This window comes from Poecilia mexicana, unplaced genomic scaffold (genome assembly GCF_051168715.1).
Source record: "Poecilia mexicana isolate PSO_F unplaced genomic scaffold, ASM5116871v1 scaffold_2, whole genome shotgun sequence".
In the NCBI taxonomy this organism is placed as follows: Eukaryota; Metazoa; Chordata; class Actinopteri; order Cyprinodontiformes; family Poeciliidae; genus Poecilia; species Poecilia mexicana.
In genome coordinates this window covers 55,745,858-55,763,365 of record NW_028263371.1, presented here as the reverse complement: position 1 = coordinate 55,763,365, position 17,508 = coordinate 55,745,858, and the positions used below count along the sequence as shown (strand labels likewise).

General features: G+C 40.5%; 2 protein-coding genes across 2 annotated transcripts in view; one reads left to right on the top strand and one right to left on the bottom strand.

Annotated features, from left to right (window-relative positions):
• Positions 1–4,717, bottom strand: part of col18a1a (collagen type XVIII alpha 1 chain a) — a 71,707-nt gene extending 66,990 nt beyond the window's left edge. The window contains exons 1-2 of the mRNA XM_088003207.1: positions 4,504–4,717; positions 4,344–4,417 (exon numbers count right to left, since the gene is read on the bottom strand). Of these exons, the coding sequence (XP_087859333.1) occupies positions 4,344–4,417; positions 4,504–4,514 (85 nt within the window). The 5' untranslated portion in view covers positions 4,515–4,717. The remainder of the gene's footprint in view (positions 1–4,343; positions 4,418–4,503) is intronic.
• A 2,462-nt stretch (positions 4,718–7,179) lies between these two features.
• The window catches only part of LOC106906652 (obscurin-like), a 44,903-nt gene continuing 34,574 nt past the window's right edge, over positions 7,180–17,508 (top strand). The window contains exons 1-7 of the mRNA XM_088003199.1: positions 7,180–7,534; positions 10,601–11,703; positions 13,882–14,151; positions 15,289–15,549; positions 15,638–15,949; positions 16,027–16,293; positions 17,115–17,390. Of these exons, the coding sequence (XP_087859325.1) occupies positions 10,689–11,703; positions 13,882–14,151; positions 15,289–15,549; positions 15,638–15,949; positions 16,027–16,293; positions 17,115–17,390 (2,401 nt within the window). The 5' untranslated portion in view covers positions 7,180–7,534; positions 10,601–10,688. The remainder of the gene's footprint in view (positions 7,535–10,600; positions 11,704–13,881; positions 14,152–15,288; positions 15,550–15,637; positions 15,950–16,026; positions 16,294–17,114; positions 17,391–17,508) is intronic.

Sequence of the window (17,508 nt, the reverse complement as noted above, 5' to 3'; positions counted from 1 at the left end):
CGGAGCTCAGTACGCCGTGTTGCGATGGGTCAGAAGTTTGTTGCCATGTTTTAAGCAGAAATGCACAAAACATGCGATACCTCGCAATAAGTCAGTAATTACACCCCTGTTTATTTTGCATACAGCCATAACAACAGCAAATATCTATTTAAAATATGTTCACATTTAAAGAGCCTCACTGAAAACGTGTTTATACATTCTTAACCCTTTGGTGCAGAAACTGGTTGAAAGCCGAGATGTTAACTTCATGTTTTTGTTTGTGTGAGATGCATATGAAAATGTCCCTTTATTAACCATTCAGACTAAATACACAAAAAAAGCAATTAAAACTGCCAGGAAACTTTATTACACCATGAAAATATCCCAAAAATAGTCCAAATAGTTTGAATGTATTTTTACTTTTTCTTTTCTTCTTACAGAAAGTTTTTGTTTATGTTTTAGGAACTTTTAGGAATGGAAAGAGAGTTTGTGGTACATTTGTATCCTAAAGAAAAAGATATAAAACCTAACGACATATTATATGGAAAAACCTCAGCCGTTAAGTATCCAAGATGTCACTGACTACATTATTGCAACGTAAAAGAAAAGAAAATCCCTGAATGTCTTCACAGAAATACGATTGGAGAGCGACATCAATAGTTCGCTCTCTGGTGTTTGTATCCGCAGGAGATATTAATACGAAGTGTTTTTCCGATTTGGTGACAAATTACGCACATTTTTTACAATTACAAACGCTGTAAAATGACTAAAAAGTTCTGGATGGAAAATGCAACGTTGTTGTTCATGGGGCGAAGCGCTCTCTACGTGACACTTCGTTACAACAAAATGGAGGAAGCAGGGACGGAGTAATTCCAGCTAAACATGGCGTAATATTTAAAATGTAATAAACGTGACACCTTAACGTCTCAGTTTGTCATTCTGCCTTGCAAAGCAGATCATGAGGATCCTTTCCAACCGATTAAAGCAGAAATCATCACGAATTTTAATCAAATCGTGAGTTAGTAAAAAATTCCCACCCCTAATTTATATGCACACAACAAAAACTGTTTGCTTTGTTTTTAATTTATGGTAAATTTTCTCTAATCCACAGTCAGAATCATACAGGTTCAAATATATACATACATACATTCCTCCAAATAAGCCTAAACCGTCTCGATTTTTGATTATAAATGATCTATTTTACAGAATTATTAGATCAACCAGCAGACAGAACAACAGGAAAGTCAGTAAAGATCTAAGAAACTTAGGTGGTTTGAGTTGTGACAACTTTTCATTTTGGATATTTTTGAACATTAATCTACTGAAGTGGCAGCAGCTTAATGTTGTAGTTTTATAGAAATTCTGTAAAAACCATAAGTGGATGAACACATGAGTGTGAGCACATGTGGAGGGTTGGGTGTTTTCCTGTCTGTGTAGGAGACTTAACAAAAGCCTTGTGTGGAGTCATACTCCACCAGCAGCTAAAATTAAGATATTTAACCTTTTTAATGACAGATTTCAGGAGTTTCTTCATGTGGGAGGAAAGTGATCTGACAAAATATAACAACGTCTTCCTAGAAATTTCCAGATTCACCTTCCTCCACATTTCCGAAGATGAAAACCAGCTAAATCAAACCAAAGGCAGCTGTTTATGTTTCCAGGTGTGCTAACACTGCAATGCTAACTGGGTCATGTGTTTTCAATGAATGACTTGGATGTTGACATACAAGTCTTCCTATGCATTACAGATGGGCTGAATTTGGTACTCAGAGCTCTTAAGAAAACGGTAAACTTACTCCGTCCTTTACGGTTCTGGACTCTTCTTTGGTCTCTGAGCTCTTCTTGGAGTTCAGAAAACCCAAAATTATTCATTCCCTCAGCAGGTTTAGGCTTAAAAACAACCACATAATTAGCTGGTGGTATTGCTAAAGAACGTGAGCGAGTTAACTGTCGATATCCAAAATTTCAACACTAATCTCTAAATCAATTCAAGTTCATAAGAGTTCAGTGAATTTCTGCTTTAGAACTTGTCTGGAAAGATTTAAGGGAAGCTAAACGCGCTCAACATTTTCAAAGTTAGTGAAAATGCTAACGTGTGATATCAACACGGTGTTTAACTGACGCTAACAATGAAGAACATGAGAGCGTAAACAGTCAAAATTTCACCGCAGAAGTAGAACTTTATTGAAGAGCTAAGCTAAGCTAAAAAATTAGCTCCACTAGGCCCATTCAAAATGTATCGTTTTGAATGGGCCCAGACAGAGTCCTGACTTAAACCTGATTGATAATCTGTAAAGGATTAAGGTGATGGAAGAGTAAGTAGTCAAACATCTGGGTGGAAACCTGGTTAGCTCGCAGCTAACTGGACTAACTGCAGAAATCCTTCATGTTTTTCAGGGGTGTTTAAATGACATATTAGGAGAGACATTTAGTGACGTAGCAACATGGGGGCTAAGCTGGAACCAATTTAGAGCCGCCTGGAGCACCAAACCTGACCCAGCGCTGCCGTCATGTTGGTCTAAAGACGGATCCGAAGAGCTAAAGAGTCAGATTCATGTAAATTCACTATTTCCACCGTCAGATGACCGTCCACCATCATGTCTGTGTGAGATCTGGGTGGTCAGTCATCAGATCTGCACCTAAACTGGACATTTAATGTTCCTCCCACCCAGAAACGCAGGCTTACAGCCACAATAAGCCCACTGTCAGTCTGCAAACATCTACTTAGCTTCAGTCTAATTAACTCTCTAAACGGCGGCAGCTGACACAATACGACAAAACAAACGCTCGATGGGACTTGAGACACTTCCAGGCAGGAAGATTAGGCGTAAGCAGGTTTAATGACTAGAAAATCCAGGAATTAAACATCACAAGGTTCACTGGGTGAACAGAACTGGTGCAGGAAATCAGACTTTATCCCTGACCAGATGGGGTGGCTTTTCTCTTTTTTCTTCCCTAACTACACATTTTGTGAAGGATTTGCAGCTTCAGGCTCTATTAGAACAATGCAAACTTTTTAAAACTCAACTTTTCATCCATGATTAGCAGATAAAGTCCAGCAGAGTTTCCCTCTTTTTCTGTTTTGTTTTCCAACGTCCGTCCCGCTGGCCCAGAAAGGAGAGGACAGCAGGCCGTTAAAAGGGACGGTTGGGGTCCGTCGCAGCCGCTCCCCTCCCCCGGCGGCGTCCCGCTGGGCGCATGTCAAAGATCACATGACAATAGGGATTCCTGACCCAGCTTAGCAATGGGAAACACTGAGTCAGAGCTGCTGGTCTTCCTGTGGACCGATTCTCCACCCGATCCCAACAAACCGCAGGGTAACACTCCACATTTTCCGGTTGAAAGAGGTGAAGAAGATTCAAAGCATGCAGCTTTAATGTGGTTTCCACAACAAATCATCGTCTGGACCCTTAAGTGATCAGGAGCTGCATTTCCATTGACCATACAATTGACATTTAGGAAAATAAACATGCCAATTTTCTTTAAAAATAAAACAACAAAACCTTTGTTTTCCAATAAAAAGTGTTGGCACTAAGATAAGGGTTTTTCGGTCATATTGAAATTTATTTAATTTGCAAAACTGCAATGGAAACAGTTTTATCATATCACATAATCAACAACCCCTTTTACTACAGCGGAAACGACAAAGAAGACGACAGGAAGTGGTAGGAAGATGATGGCGCAGAATGATTTTTTTAATGGTGAACAAAGTATTATTGTGTGATTTTAACTGCATTTACTAGTTAATGGAAACACCTCAACAGTAAAATTGTGTTTTTTCAACATTAGCGGAACATTGTCACAGTTTTGTGCACATTTGCAACAAAAACAAATTAACAAATGATATTACATGATATCGACTGTTTTATGTACGTTGTAAGAAAGATGCAGGTATTGGCGCAGTATTGACAAAGTTTTGCGCTCTTTTGTAAGGGAAACGCGGGAAGAGCCAACCAAATACTAAACGTCATCCTCTCCGTTTCCACTCGCCATCATCTGTTACAAAAACATTTCCTAAGATGGATTTCCAGCGTTCAGGATGAAAGATTCAGAACAGCAAGAAAGACAAAATGCCAAACATGGTTTCAAATGAGGACAGAAAAAAAATCTACCAAACATTGAAGCTTAGATTTGAGTAAAATCTGGTCAATAATCATATTTTACCGTTAAAGTCTGAGGCAGATGCAGGATGTTGGGGGGGGGGGGGAGTTGCAAAAACTAAGAAGAAAAAAATCCTGCAAACTTTTAAACGCTTAAACTGATTGTTTGCATTTAGTTTTAAACTGTTTAGCGCAAATGAGCGAGTCTGTCTATCTTGTCCAGGTTCGCGGTGGAAACGCGGCAGCAGCCGCAGGTTTTCCTACCTGACCACTGCGACGCAGCCGGGAGGATGAGGAGCAGGACGCAGCGGAGGAAGAGCTGCAGCCGAGAGCAACACCTGCGGACAAAACGCGTTCACAGATTTTCAGGTTTTACTCTGACACAAAGTGAGCGAAAGTTTCAGAAATGAAATGAACCCCGCACCTCATCTTCATCTTCTGTCTGTGTGCGGGACGGTGCGGGGCGCTACATGGACCCTTCCAGGGGAGGGAGAGGAAAAGGCGGAGAGGAGAGAGTCTGGGTCCGGGGATCCGCTGCTGCACCGCCGGAACAGCTGATGATGAGGAGGAGGAGGAGGAGGAGGAGGAGGAGGAGGATCTGACCTGCACATCAGGGACTTCCCCCGGGTCCTAAAGGAAACAGGTTGAACTCTGAAAACCTCCCAATAAATAAATAATAAAGAAAACTAAATAAATTGATATATAACAAGAAATAAACTTATTATATTACTGATTAATCAACAATAATATTATTGCTTCTACTACTATAATAAAAAGTATTATAGTTAAAATAATGTTTTATTTATACAACAATGATTTTTTTTTTTTTCCGGTATTAAAATGTAAAAAAATAAATACTACTTTTACCACTGCTACCACAAAATATCAACAAGAAATTATAAATTTATATGATTTATACATTAATATAGATTATTACTTAAATTAATAACAAAAAAGTAATAAATGTAGTTCTAAATTATAATAACGTTGTTAAAAATAATATTAATCACAAATAGGAAAAAGTACTACTAACACTACTCTGACTAAAAATAATAATAATTAAGGATAATTATAGCAAAACGTTATTAAAAATAGTATATATTTGGATATAGTAGCAATACTGTCATTAATTATTCTGTTGGGTTGGATTCATCCTGGGCAGAGCAACAGGCTGGAACAAAAACAAAATGTAATAATTATCATAAGTACACATAATGTTAATATTTCTGTATTTTATTTAGTTTGGGAGCTTTTACTGTTGTACGTATTCTAACTCATTATACCAAGAATAATAAATATATATATTTGTTTAACACAGGTTTTCATGTTAGATTTGGTAGTTTTAGTATTTATAATTGTATTAAATTCATAAATCAGAACAATTTTAAATGGGATGTTGCACTTACAGAAGATGGCCAGCAGAGGGCGGAGTTGCTCTCCTTTCTACAGAGATTTAATTTGATTCTCCGTCTAAACAAGATTTTCTGCTTTCTTTCTACATGTTTGTTATATCTGATCGGTTTTCCTGCAGAAGCAGCCAATTAATCAATAATATTGATTTATCCAGCAGAACCACAGACAGGCTGAGACTCCCTGCTGACCCTGGACAGATTGGTTTGGGACTGTTGGTGTAATTAGGTATGAAAGTGATTTTATTTGGTTTGTCTGAGGACAGAAGCAGAAAAAAACCTGAAAACTTTCAAAATAAAATCATAGAGGAGTGTAAATTAATAACCTCTGATCCAGTATTTGTATTTCTATTTATCAGGAGGAAAAAACTGAAAATTTAATTTTGGTTTGTTGAGATTTTAGGCCTTTAGGTCGTTCTGTTCTGATGCAGTTCTGGGATGCAGATCTGCATCAAGCAGTTCTGCATCAGCTTCTCGGCAGATAAATGGGTTTTCAGTAAGTTTTGTCCTCTGCTGATTGACAGCGCTAAGCTCCGCCTCCTGGCTCTGATTGGTTGTTTTTGGTGCATTTCTTCAGACAGCTATAGCAGCTCAGGAATGAGGGGAGACGATATATATATATATATATATATATATATATATATATATATATATATATATATATATATATATATAACATCCATCCGAGAGCAAAGCAGCTAACATATATATATATATATATATATATATATATATATATATATATATATATATATATATATATATATATATATATATATATATATAGCCAAGATACTGCGCAGAACCCTCAAGCTCCCAGGCCTCTGGTAGAGGACCCGAGCTCAGAGGATGAAAGAGAGACCACCCACAGAGGGTGAGAGGGGAATTTTTTTTTTTTATATATATATATATATATATATATATATATATATATATATATATATATATATATATATGGCGAACCAACCGGACATTGTGGTGGTGGATAAAGAGCAGAGGAAAGCCGTTGTGGTGGATGTAGCAATACCAAGTGACTACAACATCAGGAAAAAGGAGCATGAGAAACTGGAGAAATACCAGGGCCTCAGAGAGGAACTGGAGAAGGCCTGGAAGGTGAAGACCACAGTGGTGCCTGTGGTCATCGGGGCCCTCGGGGCAGTCACCCCCAAACTGGAGCAGTGGCTCAAACAGATCCCAGGAACAACATCAGACATCTCAGTCCAGAAATGTGCAGTTCTAGGCACAGCCAAGATACTGGAGGAGAACCTGAAGCTCCCAGGCCTCTGGTAGAGGACCCGAGCTCAGAGGATGAAAGAGACCACCCGCGAAGGGTGAGAAGGGAATTTTTTATTATTTTATATATATATATATTTATTTTTATTTTTTACAGATTATCTGTCTTTTTTATACTCTAACTACATGGTGACAGTTCAACAAATCTGTAAAAACGCTTAATAAAAGTTACCAACTGCAGCTTTAAATGATTGAATGTTGTGAGTTAGAGCCGCATGACTTGGTCTTATAATTTTTCTGTTTTTACTTCAAATAAATAGATAAAATAATTAACTGCAATTTATTTACCTGCCAGTCAGGCTTTCTTAAAGTGATTTCTTGAGTTTACCGGATTACTTTTTCACATTGGGCCAGGTTGGCTGGAAATGCTACTTAAGCTATCTTTAGCCCCTGCTGGCAACTGAGTGGAAGTGCCTGACTGATCCGCTCTGCTGTCATCAAGGCATCCAGTATTTTTAGGGGGCTGCAGCAGCTGCAAAAGCATTTAGCAGCACTCCACGAACAATGACAGCTGCCAGAACGTACACAGGAACTGAAGCGCTGCTCTGAACTCGCTGCTTTTTGGGTTCGTTTTGCAGCTTTCAGCTCCTGCTGCCGGACAGAAAGCTGAGGATGTGACCGCGTTGTGTCATGTGTGTGAATTTAAAGTGGACTTGGGACACGGCTCGGCCCTCAGGACACGCTGCCCTGACTCGGACCACGGCGGCAGGCTCGGAATGCGTGTTGATGGCCGTTCCCGGCGACTGAAGCGAGGTAGGCAGGAGAGGGCAAAGGTCATTCCAATTAAATAAGATAAGTAAACACAGGGGTTAATCTCATCTCTTTAAGTTTCCACAGGGAATATTAAATACACTTAAACTGCAACATCCTAACTGTGGGAAAGAAATATCTCTCACGGTCACTTTATCCTGAGTCATCTAGACTAAATATTTCCAAAAATGATTAAAAAACAATCCCTCCCATTGAAATTATCATCTTATTGATCAGCAGTTGATTCCGTGTTCATTATGTTTACAGCTAGTTTTACATTTTAAAACCAGCATTAGAGTCTAAATCAGGAGAAGAGCAGGGGGAGGTCATTATTTCGACATGTTTGGAGGCGTTCATGTGAGCATGCAGTGTCGTAGTACGGGATGTTTTCTGGCACTGCAGAGTGTGCGTACTCAGGATGGAGCCAGAACTTGAAACGTTGCCATCCATCCGAGAGCAAAGCAGCTAATTACTCGCCCTGAATGGTCTGGAATAACAGTAAGACTTCAGATTTCAGAAGGTCTTGATGATGTAATTTAGAAATATTTCACTTACCAATTTTCAAAATACTCATATAAAAGTTAAACATATGAAAGTAACCCAACAACCGATTGCTATAGCTAAGTTATTGTTATTAAATATTACAATAAAATCTATAATCACAATCAACAATCCTGCCTACAGACATCTAGCAACAGTAATTGCATTGTTTTGTCAACTTTGTAGCAATTCCTCATTCTGGGCTTGCATGTGGTGACAGTGGAAAGGAAAACTACCTTTCAACAGAACGAGTGGCCATCTAAAAATTTAGCTGTGCTAGCCCTAAAGCAATAATCATCAACATTAGTTCTGCTAATGCTAAAGCGCTAACTTCAACTCAAATTATACCTACTCTAAAAATACTACAACTGTCAAGCACCAGTTTAATTTTGACATTATAATTTAAATGTTCTATAAAACTCTTAGATATTGTGTTCATGTTTACAGTTTTTTATTTTGTTCCTGTAAGTTTCTTGCTTGAAATAAAGTTATTGGGGGGGGAAAAAAAGAGAAGAAATTAAACTGTAATGCTAAGGGTTAGCGTTAGCATTACAGAGTTCAGGAAACAACAAATTATTTATTCCCCTGCAGATGTCGGCTTAAAGTCGCCTCATAATTTCACCAACATCCTGATTGGAAGTGACCAGTGGTGAGGACCACTAGCTAAAACGTTAACTGTGCTAACCCTACAGCACAAATCACAAACTTTAGCTCTGCTAATGCTAAAGCGCTACACCAACACGGTAGTTTGTGGAAGCTAATGCTAAGGCGCTAACTGCCATTCAGATCACATCTGCCCTTTACAGACTACAAATCTCGAGCACCAACTTAGCTTTGACATAAAAAATAGAGAACATGAGGAGAGGAAACAGTCCTGACCACTTCAAAATAAGAGCATGAACATAAACAGTGAACTACTTGACAGTTTCGTAACTTTAACACACGTGAAACTTTATTCAACTGAAAATGTACAAAGCAGCTAAGTAAATTTGCGCTTTACGGTTTAGGAGAAGCTAACTGTGCTACATTTTTTCAAAGTTAGCAAAAGCACTAAACAAAATATTAGCTGTGCTATTAGCACATTAGCAGATTAGCGACGTGTGCCTATCGCTCATTATTGGAGACTAATTTTATCCACTTAGATATTCTGGAGTGGATATCTTGACCCAAAGATTGGGTCCCCAGTTCTGTCCTGTGGGACAGGAACCACAACTTATTGTTCTGGTAAAAACTTTTAGGTATTCGTTCTGGGATTTAGCTTCTGTGTGAGCCCGCATGTTTCTGGCTGTCTTTGTGACACCCGACACACACTCCCTCACAGGTCTTTATTTAGCGCTCGCTATATTAAGAGCTTTCCCACTGAAATACAGCACCAGCTGTACTGGCTGTGTGTTGTGGCTGCTTTTGCAAGCGGGCCTGGGCCGTTCCTCCTCCGACTGCTGGGCTGTGTTTTTCTCCCACGCAGAGAGATCTAATTCAATTAACCCTAATATTCATGCCATCCGTTTGTGCTGAAACACATGCAGTTAGAGAGAGCGAAGGGAACCGTCGAGATGACAGAAGGTGCTCTTGGCATTTTAACTCATTTCCCCTTGGATAACATTATCTCATGAAATACTGAACTCATGTTTTCAGGTTTTAATATTCTGGTATTGGAGCTTCTTTACATAAAATGTCAGAGAATGCATTCATCTTTAACAGAACAACCAAAACTCATTATATACACAGCAGCCAGTTCTAGCAGTTTCAGTATTTTTCAGACTTTATGTAATTTATGTGTAATATGAGCAGTTTGGGACCTAAACCCTACCCTTGGGGAACACCACAACTTATTTCCATATTATAGCTGATTTTGTGTTCACCCATTTGTAGAAACTGTTGATTTTTTCTTTAAGCGACTCCTTACCCAGTTCAGTCCAACTCCTCTGATGCCATAATCTTCCAATTTTGGGAAAAATATTCGGTGATCTATGATATCAAATGTTTTACGTCCATAAATATTCCTGCTACATATTTTTTTATCGTTTGCAGCTTTTGAAATTTCTTCAACCAATTCCCCAGCAGGCTGAGCTCAAATCACGGCAGTGACGTATGACACGGCTTTTGGGACAAATACTACCGTTTTTGTGACAGGTGCCACAACTTTTTGTGACATATAACACAGCTTTTTTACCAGGCACCACAACGTCCATGTGCAACGACTTGTGTGGCACCTTTCACTCCTTGAGTGGCAGCTGGTGCTAGCTGGTGCTAGCTGACACTCAAGCTGCCACTAGGTGGCCATAGTGTGCCAAAACTGTCACTGAAACATGGCATATGACACCAAATCAGGGCGGCTGTATTCTTGTTTTTTTCAAGAGTTTTTAAAAATTCTTGCAATTTATTTGTTCAAAATAAAATTATTCATATTCTGCATTCAATCTTATACAAAAGCCATGGATCTGCCACTGCCAGGATTTGAGATTTATATCAATAATAATGCCAAAGATCTATTTTTGGTTAAAGTAATCTAATGTTTTTTTTCTTTAGAAACGTATCGAGCAGAACTTGGATGGACTCGGTCCACTGAAAAGTCACAGCTCTCCTGAACGACTTGAGGGACGCTGTCAGAGAAGAAATGGATGTCTTTGGTGGCGCACCACGTTTCCTAGCCTACCCAAGACCTGTAGTGGTCCAAAGTGGGACTGATGCAGTTCTTAAGTGTCAGATTGGCGGTGATCCACGACCTGCTGTTATCTGGGAGCGAAACAACGAAAAGATTGACCCCCAAGGACGATATAGGGTCTTTGAAGATGGCAATGTTTACAACCTTATTATTACAGCTGTTACTATTGAGGACAGTGGGCAATACATTTGCAAAGCTAAGAACAGCATTGGGGAAACGTACGCAGCTGCCACGCTAAAGGTAGAAGGCGAGGCACAAGAGATGGAGCTCAGAGAGGAAAACAAGCCACGGTTCCTCATCAAGCCTCTTTCCACGCGTGTCGGCCGTGGGGAAGATGCCGTCTTCTCCTGCAAGCTTTGGGGAAACCCGCGACCGGAAGTCGTCTGGGAAAAGGACGGTAGAAAACTCAACGAAATATTTGAGAGCACGCATTTCAGCGTGGGCTACCAGGATGGAGGATGGTTTCAGCTCAAGATCTTTAAGACTCGCGCTCCGGACGGTGGGGTGTACACATGCAAAGCTCGGAATGAGTTCGGGGAGGCGTTAGCAGGAGCCGTGTTGCTCGTTGATGCCGGCCCTGGACACGAAGAGGAAGGAAACCGTAACGGCTACACTAACGGCCACTGGAAAGTTCATCAGGGAAAACAAAGGACTGGCAGACAAGTGCCAACCCGACTAAAGGATGACGCCATGACAAAGTCCACAAAAGTGAAAATGTTTGCTGTGACTGAGGGCAAACATGCCAAATTCCGCTGCTTTGTGACTGGAAAACCCAAACCAGAAATAATCTGGAGGAAGGATGGTAGACTCATCCTGTCCGGAAGGCGATACTTGTTATATGAAGACAGAGAAGGATACTTCACGCTCAAAGTTCTGTACTGCAAGCAAAAGGACAATGGAGTTTACGTCTGTGCTGCATCAAACACCGCAGGGCAAACCCTCAGTGCTGTGCATCTCGCCGTCAAGGGTAGGTCAATGCTTTTTTCAGAGATTTCCTTTGCATTGTGGATTAAGAGCGGGACAGCCAGGGATGTCTTCTGCAGCAAGGAATGGGGCTGAGTGGGGCGTGATGCATCTCAGATTTCTGTCCATTTGATTCTGGGATGATGTAAGTAGGATATAAGGGTACACTGAGGTCATTTACTGGGATAAAGCCAAGGAGAGAAGGAAAAACGAGGATTTAAGACCTCTGACCAAAGCTTGTTGACGATGTACTTCACAGAAAAACAGGTACTAAAATGAAATTATTCCATTACTGCCTTTAAAACTTAATTAATATAAACACGCCACGTTCAGTCATATTATCATAAAGTCTGCAAACTTACTGGCTTGCTGAATGGCTATGGATTGGTCCATGTGAGGGAGTCTTTTAGAGTGGGTATTATGTTTCTCACATCGCCCGAGAAACTCTAAACTAAGGTCACCACAGTATCAGTTTGACATAGTAAATATAACATTTGAGACCAGACTCTTTGTTTGTACTTGCAGCTAGTTAGAATATGAAAGGCAACTAAATATATTTGCAACTGGTTTTAACAAAATATCCGTAAGGCAAAGCGTCCATGATAAGGCAACAAAGAGCTTTGCACACAGATGGCTAAATAAAGCCCACATTCTGTTGTTTACAACTGTCTGGTACCGTCTCCTGGTGTCGGTTGCAAGCACTTTATTCCCTATCTAACACCTCTGAGTGTTTACAACCCTCCCATTCCTCAACAAAATAAGTTCCTTGTCTTTTGATTTCTCGTTTGCTTAACTGGAATCTGTCGTAAAACATATTTGAATTTATAGTGTCACTACAAGAACATAGCTGTGGGTCAAATTATCCTGAGTACACTCTGACGAGAACAGCGAAGCACTAAGTGTCCGGTGATAATGTAACAATTTTCTTTAGCTGCGCAGACCAGCGATGGATATGTAAATGATTTATTTTGCGAGGAGCTGAAACATCCAGAACAGGCAGTAAAGCGCCTGAGAGGTGGCGTTGCTGCTGCAATGTGTCAGAGACATTTGCTGGAGTGACAGTCAGGCAAAACACAGAGTGAAGGTCAGCAGACACAGGGGATCCCTCATGGAGCTGTCACACAGCATGACCAGCACTCCATGGAGTTTGATTGGGGTTTTATTTTGGGTTTATACGAGTGGAGGGGTCACATGATGCAACAACCTGGCATCCTGACACAGAAACGTCCAAGTGACTTGATTGAAACACTTTGGCATCCAACAGGAATGGTTAAATTTGGACGTAAATCGCTGTTCATTGCCAGCTGCCATGTCTGAGGCTAACCAGGGACAACTAGTCGCATTACCAGGCACATTAGTCAGCATAAAAATTTCATTTTATCTCATCAAACTTACATTAGCTGATACTTGTAGCTTTATTGAGCTGAAGTTTACTGGTTGCAACACAATTAGCATCAGGCTTCTGTTGGTAGGCTGGACAATAAAACAATAATATCTGTCATGAAAATACATCTGACAGGAGAAAAAAGTGGTTTGTGTCCAGAGATTTGTTTGTGGGGTCTGCAGAGATTTTAGCAGGCGTGTCACTCCGACAAATTTTGCTGGATGATAAATTGTCCCAGAAGTTGTTGTTGTTGTTTTGAGACCATTTTTGGATGACATGATGGTATCATGATGCAATCACATTCTCAAAGATCAATAAACTTTAAATTATAACAAATATTCAGCACTCTCACTGGAAGGCATTTAAAATCAAATAAATGAACAAAGCAAGAGAAACACAAATAGAAATAATTATAAAGTCTCTGTAAAAACATTTATCCTTCACAGAAAGTTGATACCAAAACACCAGACTGAAGACTTCATCATCCAGTTTCTGGCAGAAAGAGAGAGAAAAATAAAATGATAAATCATGGAAATTACTGAGATCGCTTCAATTAATGATGCGATTAATTGACTTATAGCAACAGACCTGCATGTCAGTCCTGATGGTCACCAAGAGTTGGTCGGCTGGCACTGCCGATCAACTATTGATGGCCTATCAATCACTACCAGAGCAGGCGCGGCAGTTGAAACTGTATTAAGACTTACTGTTGTCATTCTCTAAACTGTATAATATATTTTATCTTGCATACATTTGTAACTATAACTACTAATATCCATTTATGACCTTTGACTGCAGAGCCACCGGTCCGGTTTAAGCAGCCTCTCTATGATCTTGAAGTTTGGGAACGGGATTTAGCTGTTCTGGAGTGCGAAGTTCCAGAAGATTCAGTTCCCATCACGTGGTATCTGGAGGACAGACGGCTGCAGCCGGGGGCCAAATATGGAATGGAGGAGTGGGGAACAAAACGGAGGCTGACGATTCGGGACATTGGCGTTGATGACGATGGGATTTACCTCTGTGAGATGCCTGATGGGGGCAGAAGCATCGCCGAGGTAGCTGTAAAAGGTAATTACATTTCATTTATTCATTTTAAATTACTTACATCATATAGAAATGTAGTGTTGTTTACACTCTGCATGATACAATATCTCATCTTGGCAATTACAGGATTTGCGTAGCTGAACAGCTTTTTCTCAAGCGTTCAGTGGACATAAAGTTATTATCTCTTTATGTCAAAGTGGAGTTATGATGCATACAGAAATGATCCAAGTGCTTTAAAAAACATCCAGCTGTTTTCTGGCAGCAAGTTATTTGTTTTGTGTTGCCTGGAAAACAAGCCATTTGACAAACTTCCCAAATTTAACATGACATATGAGCAGGCACTAGCCCTCACCCAGAGCCCAAGCAGAGCTAGTCATCTGGTTTTACCGTCGTACAATGGCTGCTGGAAAGGTGTGCGGTTGTACAATTACGCATCTATTTGAAATAATTTTTTTATTTATAAAATGCAAGAGTAAATGTTGAGACGCATAAAAGTGACAGAAGCCCAAAAAACAGCTCATTCTGAAAGGACCTAAAATGGACAGAACTGGTGAAATATCATCATCTGAGAAAGATTTTCTGCAGAAACAAACTGCCAACCATGTTTTGTAGCCCATAGACTAATCCTGGCTGAAGCATAATGGCTCCCCTTCACGTAAAAATGGTTTTCCAAGGTACTTATGAAACCAAGTGGCTCTGTTATCAACAGATGGCATTCCAGTAGAGTACAGAGCTCTCTACTGGTAGTAAGGTAAAAAAAAAATCTATAGCTGTAGCTTCACAGTTTGTGAAGTAATTTCCAACAGATGAATCCCATAAGACAGGTATAATGTCTGTAAATCACAATGAAACCTGGTTTAGAAGACTGTTTTGGAGATGCCAACGCCTTCACCTTTTGGCACCCAAATCTTTAGTAGAATATTCCAGAATCTAATTAGTTTTAAGCTCCACAGAAGATTTACAGTTCAGTTGTTTATGCCACCAAAGCAGATTTACATAAATCCAAAGAAATCAGACTAGAAAGCAACACCTGGAATATTTATTATCTGAAATGTTTTGCTCTTCTGTGGGAATGCCAAGGAGTCTCTGGAGAGGGATACCTTCGTGTCCCTTCCTCAATCCTACATGGTTGGTTGTTTGATAAAACTTATTTTCTTCCAGGTACAATTTTGCGAAAGCTTCCAAGGAAAGTGGATGTCTTGGAAGGTGAAAATGCCGCCTTTTGTGTTGAAGTGGAGAAAGAAGAGATGGACATACATTGGTACAAAGATGGCATCGAGCTGCGCGAAACGCATCAGACCATCCTGAAGTCCTTTGGTCGAACTCACATCCTGGTTTTTGTCAACACGATGCCCCAAGACTCTGGCCTTGTGACCTTCCTCGTTGGCCGGTCCAAGACTTCATCTCAGTTAAGGGTGAAAGGTTTGTTCCAGTTCTTACCGCACTGAGCTCTGAAAAGCCCAACATTTACAGCTTTAAGGTTTATAAAACCTCACTGTTTTGTTTCTAGCGGCCCGACATTGTCCTCCAAGTTGTCCAGTAGGAGTTCAGATCAACACGGAGCGTGCGAACGCCGCTCTCCTCTCGTGGGTTCCTGCCCCAGATTCACGGAAGAACCCTCCGTCTGGTTATGTGCTTGAGCGACAGGAAGTAGGCACCGGTTCGCAGGAGTGGCTGCAGTGCCTGACCACTGACTCTGCAACCTCAGTGGAGATCCTGGGTGACAGTGTCCCATGTGAAGCAGATTATCGCTTTCGCATTTGTAGTGTAAATAAGTACGGAAAAAGCAACAACGTTGAGTTCCCCAGAACTGTTCATTTAGGTAATCCAGCTACAATAACCAACCCTTTTATCACTGATTGTTAAAAAGTGTTTTAATAAAGTCATTTTTGTTTGTAGTTCCTGTCGCCAGGATTCAAGCTCCTCTACAGGACGCCTTGGTGCCAGAGGGACAAGATGCTCTTTTCACCATCGAACTTTCTGCTTCGGTGATTGGTACCTGGTTCTTAAATGGTACTCAGCTTCAAGACGATGAGCGTTATTCCCTCCGCCGGTCAAGGACACACCAGTCTCTTCGTATCCGAGGAGTACGCGACGCAGACAACGGAGCGGAGATTACATTCATTGCCTACGGCATCCGAGATTCTGCAGCTCTGTACATTCAAGGTATGCATAGTTTATTTTATAACTTTATAGCATTTAAGACCATGCTAGACTCCATAGGTGCCTAAAGATAACCTGGAAATGGTAGTTAAGGAATGATTGAAAGAACAGGCATGATGGGTATTTGGGAAAATACAAATAAGGTTAAATTTAAGTGACAGTAAAGTCAAAGAGTGAGATTCAAGGGACGGGATATATTTCTCTGAGTCAAACCAACCTGTTCCCCTCCTGGCCTGTGGGGGCGCTGCACCAAGAATGACACAAAAACCTCTGAAGACACTGAGAGCAACTTCCTTCGAAATGTAAACAAAAATGAAGTGGCATCAGATTTCAGGGCTCGTAGGATTCTTCTTTTGTCTTTTACAAAAGACCATAAACCATTTCTCCCGCTAACACTAGGCTAGTGGTTATATTTACCCAGAATGCCCTGCGCTGTAGTCCACTCCCTGCTTTGGCGCGGTCTTCAGTCTGTTTGGTGTTGATTCATGAATTCAAACCGCACCAGAGTTCACTTCAGCAGAACTGAAACCGAGGTTTGTAGGCAGACCAGAGTTTGGTTTGTTGGTTGCCATCAGAGTTCGATTAGCATTCACACCTCTCCAAACGAACCAAACTTTCTAGGCAAACAAACTACAATTTGATTAAAGCGGACTAAACAGGACTGGTGTGAATGCACCAGTGGAAACCATGATTTATGTGAACAACAATAGGAAGAGCGTTTTAGAGGCTTTCAGACCTGGAACAATCTAAGAACAAAGAGGAAATGAATTAATTTACATGTAAACAGTTGGTAATAACAGAAATGTCTTTCCTACAATCTACAGCTCCACTTGTGAAATTTTCACCTCTGTCTGAAATGGATCGAAACAAGTTTGTGGAAGTTGGCAACCCCATCGTGCTCTACTGTGAGCTCTCTGATCCTGCTGCTCCGGTGCACTGGTACAAGAACGGCGTCGAGTTGCAAACAGTGGAAGGTCTTCATGTTCAGTCCGAGGGAACAATGAGACGGATTGTCATCCAGTCTGCAGACTTCTCGCATTCAGGAGTCTACTGCTGTGATGCCATTGACGATGTAATCAGGTTCAACGTGGAAGTCGAGGGTAAGAGGCTGTAGTTTCTGTTGAGATCTCTTTTTTAAAATCAACATTTTTGTGTCATTTGTATAATCTATTGTTTCTTTCTAATGTACTCTTATATAATATAGGGACGCCTTGCATG